The 14,631-nt window shown below is 41.6% G+C and overlaps 6 protein-coding genes across 6 annotated transcripts in view; 2 read left to right on the top strand and 4 right to left on the bottom strand.

Annotated features, from left to right (window-relative positions):
• Positions 1-1,324, bottom strand: part of SS1G_05275 (hypothetical protein) — a gene marked incomplete at both ends in the record, with an annotated part of 4,221 nt that extends 2,897 nt beyond the window's left edge. The window contains 4 exons of the mRNA XM_001593797.1: positions 3-85; positions 166-776; positions 864-1,235; positions 1,298-1,324. Coding sequence (XP_001593847.1) covers positions 3-85; positions 166-776; positions 864-1,235; positions 1,298-1,324 — 1,093 coding nt within the window. The remainder of the gene's footprint in view (positions 1-2; positions 86-165; positions 777-863; positions 1,236-1,297) is intronic.
• Positions 1,325-1,826: 502 nt separating this feature from the next.
• SS1G_05276 (predicted protein) lies at positions 1,827-2,306 on the bottom strand (the record flags this gene model as incomplete). The annotated part of the gene is made up of 1 exon (XM_001593798.1): positions 1,827-2,306. One exon carries the CDS (start codon positions 2,304-2,306, stop codon positions 1,827-1,829), a length of 480 nt encoding a protein of 159 aa, XP_001593848.1.
• A 1,773-nt stretch (positions 2,307-4,079) lies between these two features.
• On the bottom strand, positions 4,080-4,238 carry SS1G_05277 (predicted protein; the record flags this gene model as incomplete). Its single annotated transcript, XM_001593799.1, has 1 exon — positions 4,080-4,238. The coding sequence occupies one exon, from the start codon at positions 4,236-4,238 to the stop codon at positions 4,080-4,082; it is 159 nt and encodes a 52-aa protein (XP_001593849.1).
• A 1,696-nt stretch (positions 4,239-5,934) lies between these two features.
• On the top strand, positions 5,935-7,518 carry SS1G_05278 (predicted protein; the record flags this gene model as incomplete). Its single annotated transcript, XM_001593800.1, has 2 exons — positions 5,935-6,011; positions 6,060-7,518. 2 exons carry the CDS (start codon positions 5,935-5,937, stop codon positions 7,516-7,518), a joined length of 1,536 nt encoding a protein of 511 aa, XP_001593850.1.
• A 1,935-nt stretch (positions 7,519-9,453) lies between these two features.
• Positions 9,454-11,461, bottom strand: SS1G_05279 (hypothetical protein; the record flags this gene model as incomplete). Its single annotated transcript, XM_001593801.1, has 3 exons — positions 9,454-10,071; positions 10,158-11,074; positions 11,257-11,461. The coding sequence occupies 3 exons, from the start codon at positions 11,459-11,461 to the stop codon at positions 9,454-9,456; spliced, it is 1,740 nt and encodes a 579-aa protein (XP_001593851.1).
• Positions 11,462-12,808: 1,347 nt separating this feature from the next.
• Positions 12,809-14,383, top strand: SS1G_05280 (predicted protein; the record flags this gene model as incomplete). Its single annotated transcript, XM_001593802.1, has 5 exons — positions 12,809-12,832; positions 12,932-13,093; positions 13,191-13,268; positions 13,795-14,032; positions 14,358-14,383. The coding sequence occupies 5 exons, from the start codon at positions 12,809-12,811 to the stop codon at positions 14,381-14,383; spliced, it is 528 nt and encodes a 175-aa protein (XP_001593852.1).
• Between the last annotated feature and the right edge of the window lie 248 nt (positions 14,384-14,631).

The following is a 14,631-nucleotide window of genomic DNA, read 5'->3' on the forward strand; positions in this document are numbered from 1 at the left end:
ACTTTCTCGTCTTTTTGAAAAGCTTCTCTTTGGAGTTTCTGTGAGATTTCTGCCTCCGTTCTTATCTCCGACTCCCTTCTCTGTTCTGCTTCCTTATCCAATAATTCTTTTTCTTTCCGTCTCTCTGCCTCAAAACGATCCAATTCTTTCTGTTTGGCATCTAACTGTTGTTGAAGAAGAACCACGGTATCATCTCTTTCATGCAATGTTTTTAGCTCCTGGATAAGCTCCTCAACTTTCTTATCCTTTTGAGAAGCTTGTTTCTGGAGTTCTGCAATTTCTCCCTCCATTTTCATCTCTGCCTCTTTTCTCATTGCTGCTTCCACTTCCAATAATTCCTTTACTTCTTCTGTCGTTGCCTTCATACGATCCAATTCTTCCTCTTTGGCCGTCAACTCTCTCTGTAGCAGATTTACCGCAATCTCTCTATCACGCAGTGCATCGGCGAGTATCCGAGCTTCCGCCTGCCGGATCTCTTCCTCCCTTTTTTTATCCGTTCGCTCTTTTCTCTCCCGCTGCTCTTTTGTCGCGGCATCTACTTTCGCCATAGCTTCTTTGTACTGTTCTTTATATCTGGCTTCGCGCTTTTCTCCCTCAGCGCGCACCAACTGGGTCTGTTTCATTTGATCTTGGAGTTCCATTAATTGAGCTATGATTTCATCGCCATGCTGTCCCTTCTCCTTCAAATCCTTCTCGAGATTGATGATTTTCTCTTTCAATTGTTCAATAGTCATTACATCCGCGGCTTTTTTGCCTGACAAGCCCATCTTTAATTTCTATCATGATAATTAGTATTCGTCTGAATATTCATGTCATCACAGTACTAAAATTGCGCTTACGGCAGATTTAAGAGACAGACTCACACTGGCAGCCATCAAGGTCCTGATCTCTTCGATTTGCTCCTTGGTGTATGTTCCGGCGTCCAGATCAGCTCTCATCATCATTTCAGCCTTTTCCCATTGCGCGAAGATTTCGGCCGTAGTTTCTTGTTCGGTTCTCTCAGCCAAGTCCAAACCAGGTTGAGTAACAGTGGGTGTACCTCGTATGGTCTCTGCCTTTTTCGGTGGTGGTTTTTTGTCGGTGTCTCCGGAGCCGGGTTCGATGTCTTCTCCTTTCGTTCCCTCCCCCTCTCCCTCACCCCCTCCCCCCCCCTCCTTTTTCTCCTCCTTCCGCTCTTCCCCAGGTTCACACGGTTTCTCAAAACCTGGAGCCCATGGTTCATCACCCTCCTGATCCTAAGAGGATCGATTAGTCATGCCCCCAAAAGCGATAGTTATTGGTACAGAATAATACTTACGTCCTCTGGTGGTGGAACCGCCGCCATTGTGACTAATTTCAGCAGCTACGTCTTTGAATTAGTAGATTTACCGCGACTCAGCTTTGCTTTCCGCGGGCCAGTGTTTTCCAAACCTGAAGATGAATGTTCAGACAGATGCACGTCTGCAGGTCAATATAGGGAGAATTCTTTGTGAGCGCCTTGGTTTATTGTTGTTGATGCATCCGGCACATATAGCTCTTTCTTGCAGTGTCAATCACAAAGAGAACTCACTACTCCCTCTACATACCTTGGGTTTTTTCAAAGAAATCGATTTGAAGCGCCTATGGGGCTCGTAGCTGAGCTTTAGCTATGCTCTGCTTTGAGTCTGGCTTGGAGTTCACGTTGTATTCCCCATCTCAGTTTTAATGCCAAATTAAATCTAGATGATTCCAATAAATTTAAAACTGCACACACACACTATTGTTTCACGCCAAAAAAAAAAGATCAATTTAAAAAAAAATGGTACTATAATTCCAACTGTGCCCATAAACACACAGTATCATGAAGCCTAAGCCTCCTGATTTCGTCCCCTTTTATCCTCGTCAATACGCATCTGAACCTCCCTCATCAACTCCTCCACTCTTCCCCCCCAACCCCTAACATTCACGCCCCTTACCAGCGCAATCTTTGCTTCCCTCCACCTCTTCATCTCTATAAAACACAATCCTCGATACAAATGACATTTACTAATTTCATAGAAAAGGTTCTTGTCTTCTGCAATAAATAAAGCTTCCTCCACATGTCCTAGAGCTTGATCAAGCTCGGAAATTTCGAGGAGTGCACATGATTTGATGAGTTGGAGATTGACGTACTGTTTGAAAGCACGTTTGCTTATCTCGGGTGCATCTTTTGGATGTCCCTGTTCAGCAAATGTAGGATTTGTTTGGTGATGGGCGCTGTTGTATTCGTGGGTTATTTCTGAAAGCTGTGGAAGCTCTGGAGACTCTGGAGACTCTGAAAGCTCTGAAAGCTCTGGAATGGTGTACATTGTGGATTTGCTAGGAAACTCCGATTCTGGGTTTCGGGACTTCATCTTCTGTCTGGAAAGAGTTAAAGTCAGTATTGAATGATATTACTATACCTAGGTAATGTTACTTGTTCAGGTTAAGATTCGACTCCTTGAAGAATAGCAGTATTTATATGCTTGAAATGAACAGAAATGATAATTCATACCTATGAACTATTGAATCGTCTATCATAGGACTGTACAGCATCTCCCTTTCAACCTCTACCCAAGATCCTCTTTGTCTCTCAAAACCTGACAAAGGGAACTGGCCGAACAAAAAACCTTGAGCTTAGCAATCACAAGCTGGACTTGTGTAGAATTGCCGGCTTCAAACTTTGAGTGTGGTAACTTTCTTCCAGTCAAGATAAGTTTTAACTGTGATGTAGATAAAAGGTTGTGTGTATAGTATGGTACCAAGAAACCATTACGGAGTACTTTGTTGTATTTCGCTAGGAGTTTATGATATGTGTAGTCATGACTACAGTAGCTGACCCTAGCTGAGACAAAATATAGGGAACAAAGAAAATTGCGAAATGAAGTGCCACCGCCATCAAAGTATTGGTGTAGTGGAATAAAGAAATGTGCGTGAATAAATCAATTCTTGTTTAAGTTTGAAAGAAGATGATGAAAGGATGCTTTGAGGATTTGGAAGATTGTGGAATGGAGTAAAGGTGAGAATGGATTCTGGAGTGTGCCGGGCTGGAATTTGGGAGACTCGAGTTTTCAAAGAATTGAAATATTGAAATGATAGTGGGGGAATTCATGATGACTGAACTTTGTTAATATCTTGATTTGATTGGAAATAGGAATATAGATGTTTCAACTCATTTGGGATATAAATTCTCTTTGGCAACTTCCACTTTCACGTGCACTTACTCAGACACCTTAGCTGGGATAGGTAATTGTATCTTAATAGACTTTTCTACTTGATGAATGGCCTTATGCTCCAAAGCTTTAGACTACAATTGATTATTTCACTACCTCACATTTAGATAGATACTGCATGTGAAGAATTGCAAATGTGTGTTTGGATAAGACTTATAGAAATCTTAGGTGGTGCTAGTTCAGCTATGCTCAAATGTCTATGGTTATTCATAATCCTAATCTCCAATATTAATCGGCATAGCATCATTAACCATCTATATCTAACTGAAAAATAAGTGATTGGTTTGTTTTTGAATGGTGGTTTACGAGACTTTTGGATCATGGCTGGTGCTTTGCTATAAATTTGCTAATCATGGATATTAAAGCCTAGTACCAAGATACAAAGACACTTGATAATGTTGCTGGACCAGACAGACAGTAATGTGCAAGCGTTCAGACTATATGAGGGATCAATGTGTCTGATGTTTGATTATTCTGTCAAAGTAGAAGCCCCAAATTAGAACAAACGTCCTTCGGACTTGCCTATGCCTGTATTCTGGGCATTTCGTATAGCAGATGTTTATATCCATCCCGACATGCTTCCCACCGTAAACCTCATCATTTCAAACCGGCCACTTAGAGTCAAGTCGGTACCCGAGAGCTCATGAAAGACATGAATACATCACCCTTAGCATCATCATGAAATGCAGATCTCCAACCATATTCCCCGCATTATGCTCAAGTCTTTTTGGTGAGATGGAGCTTACTGATTTCTGAATGACCGTCCAATGAAGTACGTGCAATGTAAATCATCATTATCAGTGATATCTTAAGCTTCTTGATTCAGCATGTTAAGGGAGGTGATTTTTGAATCAACAGAACAAGAATTCATCATACAGATATTGGTACCAATATCTCCTCTGTTGAATGAATAGCTATTCCACCAATTGGCCTAGCTGGGAACTTCGCCAAAAATGTTGCCTTCGTACCTGGTTTTGCTTGAAGCTCCATTGGTCGTGGAATGACCTTCACCGCCGAGGAGACTGCCATTTGCGGTCATCACATGAAGAAATATGAAGCATTTATTCGTGTCTGGCAACCTGACGCAACAAGCATTTCTATCGTCGCGACAAGATGAATGATCATGCTGGACGAATTCATCAACTTGCATTTTGACTTTACAGGATTCTTTGAGGAGCTATAACTTCGATTGATGGCTTTGTGTTTGGTTTTGCTGGATTGATATCTCTGATGGATATTGTAACGTCGATACTTCGATGCGTCTACAAGGTGAGTGTTTAGAGTGAGAGTGAGTGAGTGAGTGATGGTGATCGTAGATCTTACTTTGTTCATTGGAATATGTAGACATTGCGGTTATTCATGTTGTTTCTCCATTACTGTCTTCTTATAGACTGACGCGCATCATCCGCAAGACCTTGGATGTTCATGTAACCTACCTTGGTATAACTTTTACTATCGGAGGGTTTCTGACGGTCTTCAGAGGCTTCGTCTTCTGGCTGACAGCTAAAGAGAATACCTAAGTCTTAGAAGCATTGAGAGTTAACACCTTCACAAGAGTGGAAGCAAGATTACTTTTCCTAATAGGATCACGTGATCGTCATGAAGACAAACGGGGGAAGGAGTTGCGAAATTCTATTGGACTTTGAGCGTTTATGCGGCGGGGTCGTCCACGTTCTGTTCGAGGCCCTGAAATTTTACCCAACGCGTCAGCACGAGCACGAACCGAGCACGGCGTACAAAGTTTCATGTAGCAAGCACAACGTCTTGATCATCTTCGTTTTCCACAAAATCTGGTAACCAATCACAAAATCACGATTCGTTTGTTGCTCTGAGGTTTTTGGGATGACACGCATATCCAAGTGTTGACAGTGAACAAGGGTAGGTAGGGCGTCAAAATGAGAGCAGTATGAGCCAATACTAACGATTAGCGCAGGTATCACAGACAATTCGATTGCTTCACCAAGAGACCGAGGAAACAATGTAGCTTTTGTAGGGCGGCAGATATTCGAGCTACAGAGCGTCAAAAAATATTTCAAAATATTCAGCCAATCGACAACGACATGGCAAAGGCGCGTACCATCTCTCTTAACATGGGTATACCAGGCCAAGGGCTATAAAGCTCCACATTTTCAATATATTCACAACAATTTTCATCCCCATGTAACCAAATCATCCAGAGCTCCCGGCGTCATATAGCCCAAATATGCTCTGAAGGGGAGAGTTTACCCTTAATATCAATAATATCCAGGTAGTTATGTACCGGTACCTGGGATGAAAAGATAGAGTGATCTCGAATCTTTAGCCTTCGTCATTTCGCTTTGTTTCAATTCGTCAGATCGGGCTTAGAGACCATTGATTGCAATCTCCACTTTTAAGAACAGGCCCTCCCTCCCTCATATGGGGAAATGACTTCAACATCTCAAAACTGTTGCTTGGAGTCCCAGTCCCAGTCCCAGTCCCAGTCCCTACAGAATACTTTATTTTCTTGATGACTGGGAGGACTGGATGAAATATAGTGTGGCTTTGCAAAAAGGAACTCGTAGCGCCTGGTTCAAAAGATTGTCGTCGCCCACAATAATGCATTCTTTTTTCATCTATTGCTAAAGACATACTCTCGTCATTCTTTCGGAGAGAAAGTCGATCTTTCTTTTCTTTCCTTTTTACTTCCGTGACGTTATTACGTCTAGTCGCTCATTATTTTTCTTCTTCTTTTAATTCATTAATCATGATTCAGCGAATCATTTCCATCGCCATTTTGGCGCTTCCATTCATTGGTAAAGTTTCCGCGACAAACACATATACGTTAGTGGATGATTATTAGATGGAGTAAAATATACTGATGATTAAAAGTACCTCATCGACGTCCTCCGTAGCATGTGTTTCAACTGGTGTCATCCTTTCTGGCCAGGCCGCTTGCCCAGCATCTTCCCTTGATGCGTTTTCTACAACCAGCAACATTTCTTCAACGTCTTCTGTCGCCACCATCATTCCCACAACGTACCCGGTAGAGGTACCTCCAGTCGCTGGGGTTTTTACCACAACTACAGTTCCGTATCCCCATTCCACATCAACCATCTATGGAATAAACACTCGAATTGACGAGCTTGGATCCGTTGTTACCGAAACTGTTATTCTTTCAACTACTATATGCCCTATCACTGCTACCGAAGGAGAAGCCATTCCATCACCATCCAGCATAAGTATCGATTCGATTACAGCTATTCAAAGTACTATCACAAGCACCACATCGGCAGCTAGTCCTATTATTAGCTCGACTTCTGCTGAAGGAGTTGCCGTCAGCAGTCCACTTGCTGCTGCTTCTTCAACATTGAGTCTTGTTGCAAGTCTTTCAGCCATAACCTCAGTTGCAGTAAATACTAGCAGTACTGTTGTTATCCTTCAAACAGCTACCGTCTTACCAGAAGCCTACACAACACAAGTGTCTGAGACTGTATACGCTTGGAGCACTGTGACTACCGAAGGAACAAGCACTGTGGTCGCTTTTGACTCAAGCCCAAGTGTCTCTGCTAGTGTATCTTCTGCAGCATGCATACCTTCTGGCGGTGTTCTTTTATCTGGCCAAATAGCTTGCCCTGGTACACCGGATAGCTCGACTGATGCGCTATCTGGTGAAACTACAAGCATGGTTCCACCGGCTGCTATCACTACAGTTGCAGTTTTCAGCGAGACTGAGCCCGCTGTACCGACTACTACAGTTATTTCTCCAGCCGCTTCCAGTGTCTCACTCTCCGGTGAGACTACCAGTACATCCTCCGTTGCATGTGTAGCTTCTGGTGTCCTCCTATCCGGCGAAACAGCTTGTCCAGAAACCCCAATTAAAGCAGTAACTTCCAGTGCCCCTGTTTCCGCTCAACCATTCACCACATCTGTAACAGATATTCCTGTTCAATCTACTCCAGCTACCGAAGATGTTAGTACTTCTCAACCCTCCATCGCACTCGCACAACCCGTAACAACAACCGGCCCAACAACCTTCATTCCAACCTACGCGACGACCTCCTTCCTCACAAAACCAACTTCTGCACCCATCTTCAACTCTACCTCTTTCCCAACTATCACCCCAAGTAGCGTATCGCTAACTGGTTCTGGTATCCTCATTGACACCGCTACCCTTGGTAGCACCGAAACCTTCACATTCGCCTTACCAAGCATCTATACCCCAACTGGAACAAGCGATTCCAGTGCCGTTACCGCTTATTCATTTTCGGATTCTGGAGTTTCGAAAGTTAATGCAAGAGGAAGTTTGGTGGTTGCTTTGAGTGTTATGGTTTTAGTGTTGGTGGTTTAGATTTTTGAATCGATAACTGGATGATTCCTTGATTCCTGGGGGATTGTTGGGATTGGGGTAATTTTGATGGAGGTTTTGGGTGTAATTTAGTGGAAGGAGGGAGGGTGTGTAGTATGGATTTATACAGGACAATAGGAATAGATATCTTGTTGTTCTATTAAGTTTTTTTTTGGACTTGAGATTTGATTTTTTGATATAATCTTCATATTGTTTGAATGCCCAAAACTCACACTTACGTATTTCAACGCATCACATATTTAAGCTTGAAGAGCAGGAGTAGGCAGCAGTTTGTGACTCGATTCTCGTAGTTGCCAAGCATTTAATCACAAATCCGCATCAAATAAATAAACAAATAAATAAATCAATATACCAAGAAATTATCTACATACATACATACAAAACAAAACCTAGTTTCTAAAATACTTTTTTTGTGGAAGAATAGAAATTCTAAGCAAAGTGGCTAATTAAGTCTACATACTATCTTGGCTTGTCTTGTTTTGGTTATTAATTCCTATTGCGTCTGTTTATTATAAGTTAGGAACGCTTTTGTTGGGTTTTTTTTGTCGTGAGGGTTCGTGAGGGTTCGTGAGGGTTTGGGAGGGTTGGTGGGAATTATGGGGGGTTTGTTTGTGGTATGGTGATGGATGTCGGAGTCTGATTTATGTGTTTGGGTTTGAGGTTTGCGGTGGTGGAGGTGGTTGGGATGGTTGTGTTGGGTGAGCTGGTTGAGCTGCCTGGGCCGCCTGCGCTGATTGTGCTGGTTATGCCGGTTGAGCTGGTTGAGCTGCCTGCGTCGCCTGGATCAATTAGGTTAAGGCTTTGGACTAGGCTTGAGTATGGATGTTTTGAAAAGAAATAGGCATACCAAAACACATTGATTACAGAGAGCTTGTACGGTGTGCCGAGGTCCCCGTCTTATATGGATGGCCATCATGACCGGGGATCTAGAAGCCCACAGCTGTTCCCAGAGGCATGGTACCCTATAATTCAACTGGTGATCGCAAAGGTAAGTTACAGTTATGTCTTTACACATCTCTTCCTTGTAAAAGCAACTAGACTCTTTTCCCAACTGCGCAAATCCGATAGTGCGATTTTGCTGCTGGACCAGAGGGACTCTTTGCATTGATCCCATGGTTTATGAGACTTATTTAGATTATTATATCTTCCATTCTCTACAATGAATACTTCATGGTCAAAGAAGTTAAAGATATATCTTCTAAGCAGGGATCAATGATGAGCATTGAGAAGATATCTCAAAGAACGAACAAGGCAATTCCATGGCATTAGTTAGTTTCATTCTTTGGAACAAGCTGGAGATACGTGCAGTAGACAATTTCATCACATCTGGCTCCCTTAATTCAGAGTAAAGCTCATGTAAAGTGAGGTCTTTCAGGGGAATTCTCATTTGTTTGCGGAGAATCTACTAGCGATGTCTATGCCTTATTTTTCATTATGGATATTCATCATTGTTCTCAATATAGCTGGGTGCTAGCATCTATCATAAAACTTCTTTCATGGCCTATACTTATTATATCACCCTGAGCACAATGATCTCATTAAGCTAATTAGACGAGCATTGGTATTGCCCTGAGACTTCACATCAAAGGGGGTTTAAGCGAAATTTCCAGTTAAAGATTGGAGGCATTAGTGTTTGCATTGTGTATTAAGCACAATGAGACAGATTCTTTTCTCGAAATGGCAGCATTACAGCTATCGGGCTTACGCATATCAAAGCTTCTCTATGCTTATTTATAACAATATCGTACAGTTTAGTCACTTGCACATGATATTTAAGCCTTTGTTCGTGATTCTCAATGATCAAACAGCTGATAAGAATTTGAGTCTATCTACAAATTTCAGAAATACAAAAGAACATAATTAGTTTCCTTATTTTAAGTATTTACATCCCAAACTATATAACGCATCGACGAATATCTAGATAAGTTTCAAAGTGTTTTCCCGCGCCGTTCGAAATATCCTACTATTTGAACGAGCTGCACAAATCCCCAAGCGTTCATAAGCCTCAGAATCCTGGTATAGTTTGAAGACAAGAATGTGTAACCAATGATTTCGCGATCCAAAGCTAATTCCGTATTGGTTGGAGGTTCCGACAAGTAAGCAACATACTTTATCACCATCCGTGGTTCCGGACTGGGAAAGCGTACAATCCAGAGCAAATCCGAGAGAATCTTTGTGGTGAACTTGTGAGAACTCGAGCGTAGTGTCGTTTAAGGTGCGATCATGCTTGTGGTAGCCGTGGAATATTCTAGCGCTAATAGTCAATCCCCGGATAATTAGATATGCAGGTTCCGGATTCTTCAAAGAATCTATGGCTAACATAGGAATATTCGTATGAACATATGCAAAACGGTCATGCGCCTTAAAAGAATCTTCATAAAGAAGTAGAAAGTTAATTGGTGTGTCCTTTCGATCCGATACGAGAGATGCCCAAGACCAAGTAGGGGCAAATTTCGATTCGGAGGTGTATCGGTATATATTTAGATTGTGGTCATGTTCAAATGACAATGGCTTGCTACATTCCATAAAAGACCTCTAGCGAGATCACTCAGCCATATCCCAGCCAGATAACGGGATTCAAGGCGGTCCTGAAAGATTTTTGCTATTCCAATAAGAGCTACCAATCTATCTCTATCATATGTAATGAGTAGTTTCGAATACTCGTTGATCAGACCAAGCCAGCGATCTAGAATATGACGTCTATCTAGCGAATTGATATCGGCTAGCTTTGATCTGGACGTTTTGTACATATTTTCAAGACCGGTACATTCACAGCGAAGACCAGATTTACATTCCATGATTAGTTCCGTTGGATGGAAATGAATAGTCCGTGGCGCCAATTGTCGCTCTTGAAATATCCACGCTCTTGATAGTAGTGATGTGATTTCGTGGTCTGCAGGATCGGTTTCGCGATTTCTCTTGCGGATGTTGAATCGTTGGTGGACTGCATGAAATGAAGGCCGGATATAGACCACGTTGTTTTCGTGGGATACATTACTCGCATTGATAGGTAATGCTCTAAGATCTGATATTATACCGTGCCGCAAGCTCCGAGTATTGAGACAGCCTTCTGTACTGTCTGATGCCGCTGTCGCAGCAATATTCAAATAACCTTTAAAGTATATTCTGGCCATCTGAGTCGCTTGTTCTTTCCAGTCTTCGTCATCATGCTGAATGATACATAAGCTATCAATCCATACATAGCGAATACGAAGTGTTCGGAGTATTGTAACAACATCTGCAAATGTCTTTGGGAGATCGCATATTTCGATACCTGTCTTAATATGTTTCTGAAGAGTTTGTCTATTAGTTTGAATGAAATGAGAATTTCCCCAACGATGGCTTAGAGTTGCGTATAACTCGGTAGCATCAACAAAATGCATAGTTTCAACCAGCCGAATCGATTGCCCTTGTTCACCGCTCAAATCTAATAATCGGCTGGGTACAAATGGTACACCATCATCTTGTAAGGAGCAGATTGTATGGTTTTCGCAACAATCGTTGACCCATCGTTGGATAATCTCTGCGTAACTTTCGACTGTGATCTGAGGATGAGTTTCTTCCGCCACGCCAAAGTGACTCGGCCCAGAGTTGGAGTTTGGAACAGTCGTTTGGTCTTTTGTGTTTAGTGTACATTTCAGCTTGACTTGAACTTTTTCCAGAACTGACCTGATAAGGTATAAAACTCAAACTCAAGATATCCTCGCGGTACCAACGGACGAAGTTGTCGCTTTGGCCGTTTAGCAAGCCTTATCAGAGCGCTCAAATTTGTGAATGATCTCAGTAGACCAGGTTGTTTGCGATTTGGAATTTCTCCCTCTTGCTCAACTGGAGCCACCGCGACTCGTAGTGGACAATCTTGACGTTTATATATCTCAATCTCAATCTCCTTAGACGAGTCGAAAGTTGTCAGCTTTTGGCTCATGATATCTAGACCTTCTTTGATTTTGCAACAATTGGGACAAGATAATTTTACTCCATGATTGATTTACCAGGAATTGAGTTGGAGATGCTGTCCCTCCGTAGAATCAACATCAAAGTAAAGACACCATTTTGTTCTCACTCTTCTCGAGTACGGGTTGAGATCAAAGCAGACAGGACATTTTCGAGATCGGTGCATAAATAAAGTTTATTAGTTGAATCTATATTTCACGTTGTGAGATAATATATTTGAGAGGCGAGTTCTAAGGCTGCTGTACTTTAAAATTCAAGTTTTCACGAGTCGAAAGCCCTCGAGGAACTCTAATCTTTATTTAAAGGGTAATAGATAGAACTTCCTTCGAATTGAACCACGTTATATTCCATAGCCTTAACCCAGAATTCGCAAGCTTATTTTAAAGATTCGGAAAACTGCAGGGTTTTCGTGTTACTATTAGAACACAGCACCACCACTAATCGTATTATTAATAACAACATCGGCGAATTTACCTTGTGAATACAATGGAGTATAACAACTGGTATCAGCAAGACCTGCAAACAAGGCTGAATCTAAGCACAACATGATGATGTCAATGTAAATAATACGCCGTGTCACAGATACAGGCAGGCATTGTGCTGATATCCGCAAAATGCAAGCTTCTTGGTAACGCGCATGATGCTATATGAGGCTATGCAAGAATGGTCTCAGCTTAGTATGCTAGTCTATAGGAGGTGTATGTGTTATTGTACTACCGATACTTTCTGTCCAAAATTGGATCTTTATGATTAAGATTTCTAGAAGAAGCATCTGTGGTGGTAAGGTGGAAATTTAAAATTTGTATGGTGTACTTATAACCTAAATCTAAAGGATTAGACTTGGTGTGGAGTTTCGCTAAAAATGTGTCTTGCAATGATAAAACATAGGGGGAGACCATGATGTACAACGAAGTGATCACGAGAATATAGCAAAAACCTGAAAGCTGGATAGTCCTACAGTCATAAATTTCCAAATAATAGAATATAACGCCTTATTCCTAGTAATAAATCTAGCGAAAGCTGATTCCAGAAGAGATTATTCATGGAAAGATTTTCAGATTGTTGCTCTACATTGCTTCGAATGAACGAATTTTTGGCATCTCTCACCGTGAAAAGGCGTGGAAATTCACAGTAGTTCATATCCTTTTTTGTTGCAAAAATGGTGATATTTATAAGTAATAACGATATCGAGGGATTACTCATGACCCATGGGGAGGATTTTCTTTAATCTTTCTCCGATGCTGTCGTTAGATGTAGCATGGATTACTGATATCTTGAACCTCAAGCAAGAAACACTACTTCGAAGGATATATTCAAAATGACTATCTGGAAAGTTTCATATGTAAGCCATGGTGAGCGATGACTGAAAGAACCCGATTATAACATCGAAATGGTATCAAAGTGCCCTGGGAGTGGCAATATAATCTAAAATGTTGACAAGATAGGAAGCATTTATTGTTTTCATCATGACTTGTATCAAAACAGCTACAGAACGATAAGTTGGCTGAGAGTTCTTGCGAGGATTAAACCCATAATTGGTTATTCTATGCTTCTCCCATCTAAGAATCATGCATCTCGATTAACAACCCTAAAGAAAAAGGAGGTGAGTTCTTCCTGCTTCTCTTGCTTTCAAGAGTATATCCCGGTAAATTCCTGCGTTCATCCTTTCACAATATTTGAATTACAATTCTCATCTCAAGAATCTAAATTCTTCGAGAAATTCCCATGTTCATTTTTTCATGACACCTTCCTTTTTATCTTGGCTACAAATACATACAGTGAGTGTCGCACTCAACCTATTCTCCATCCCGGAATCACATCTACGAAAATTACCTAAATAGAGCTTTCTATCCCATCCAGACATGTGCAGGGAATTAAAACACGCATAAATCTACTGTCTCCCGCACTGGGCCGAGATGGGAGACTTCGGAGGAAAATCTTACCACTGGATGATATGCCAGGAATTCGAACGTACCAGGCAGCGTTGGGATAATCCGATATTCAGACTAACCTTGTCTTTGTAGCAGGAAATTGTGCTGATTATAATCGACAACATGCTGGCTATTTTTAAGTTACTAAGCATATGTTGTGATGAGTCGAAATATTAATTAGGCAAAAGAAGGCACCCTGACCAACAGAGAAATACAGCTACTGGTTCACTTGCAAGGAGATGTACAAACAGTAGACGAAAGACGGGGATATGGACAAGCAAGCACAGAACAGAATATCGTTCCTTCCGATCAGCTTCAGCGTACGCCAAACCATAATTATGATTCATCCCCATGGCCATGAGGTTATTTGCAGGACCAAGCTGTAAATTCGATGTATCAAGATAACAATGGAGTCCCACCATTGGGAGCATGTGAGCGTTCTTCCGTCCCACCTCCAATGCCAACCTTTAGAATCAGATCATCATCAATAAACAGGGAGTTAGAGATGTCAGAGAATAGTGCAGGGCAAGAAAGCTACCAAGAACAGGATATGCTTTCGAATCGCCACGAATCAATATCTTATGGTTCAGCTCGGGATATTCAAATCAAGAGTATGTAAGTAAAGGTTTGTATAAACTCAGGTGGTGGGTAGATAGGTATTAACAAGTAACAAGCAGCGTCGGGGATCAAAGCAGCGGAGGGATCCTACAAGTAATTTGCGCCGCGATATTTAATTTTTTTAAAGGAAGTAATAAAATAAGCATAAGGGATACCAAGGGCAGGAACTTAAGATACACGGGGAAAAGGAAGAGCCCGAACGCATAGACGAGAGCGTTGCATTGGGTGAATTGCGAATACGACTGTGGATAGGTATTAGGAGATGAGAATTTATTAGTATTCATACTGAACCTAGACTTTGTGATACTATACATCTAGATGTAGAGACGATTGCTTATAGCTAGTAGGCTGAGATATCTCGAAACTATTCGATGAGGATCTTGAAGAGTCTCGATCTAAATATCTAACGGAATGCGATAATGTAGACGGATACTTCGCACAGAAGTGTGCTCATTGTCTGTTAGAATAAAGCCTTCGATATTCCAATGAGTTGGTTTGCGCGGGAGCAAAGACATAAAGAATGAATAACCAATGTATCAACGAACGTCGGTCGGTATAGCTATGCACAAATAGATTACTACTAACCTATAAG

The sequence above is a fragment of the Sclerotinia sclerotiorum genome, genomic scaffold, assembly GCF_000146945.2.
Source record: "Sclerotinia sclerotiorum 1980 UF-70 scaffold_6 genomic scaffold, whole genome shotgun sequence".
Taxonomy (NCBI): Eukaryota; Fungi; Ascomycota; class Leotiomycetes; order Helotiales; family Sclerotiniaceae; genus Sclerotinia; species Sclerotinia sclerotiorum.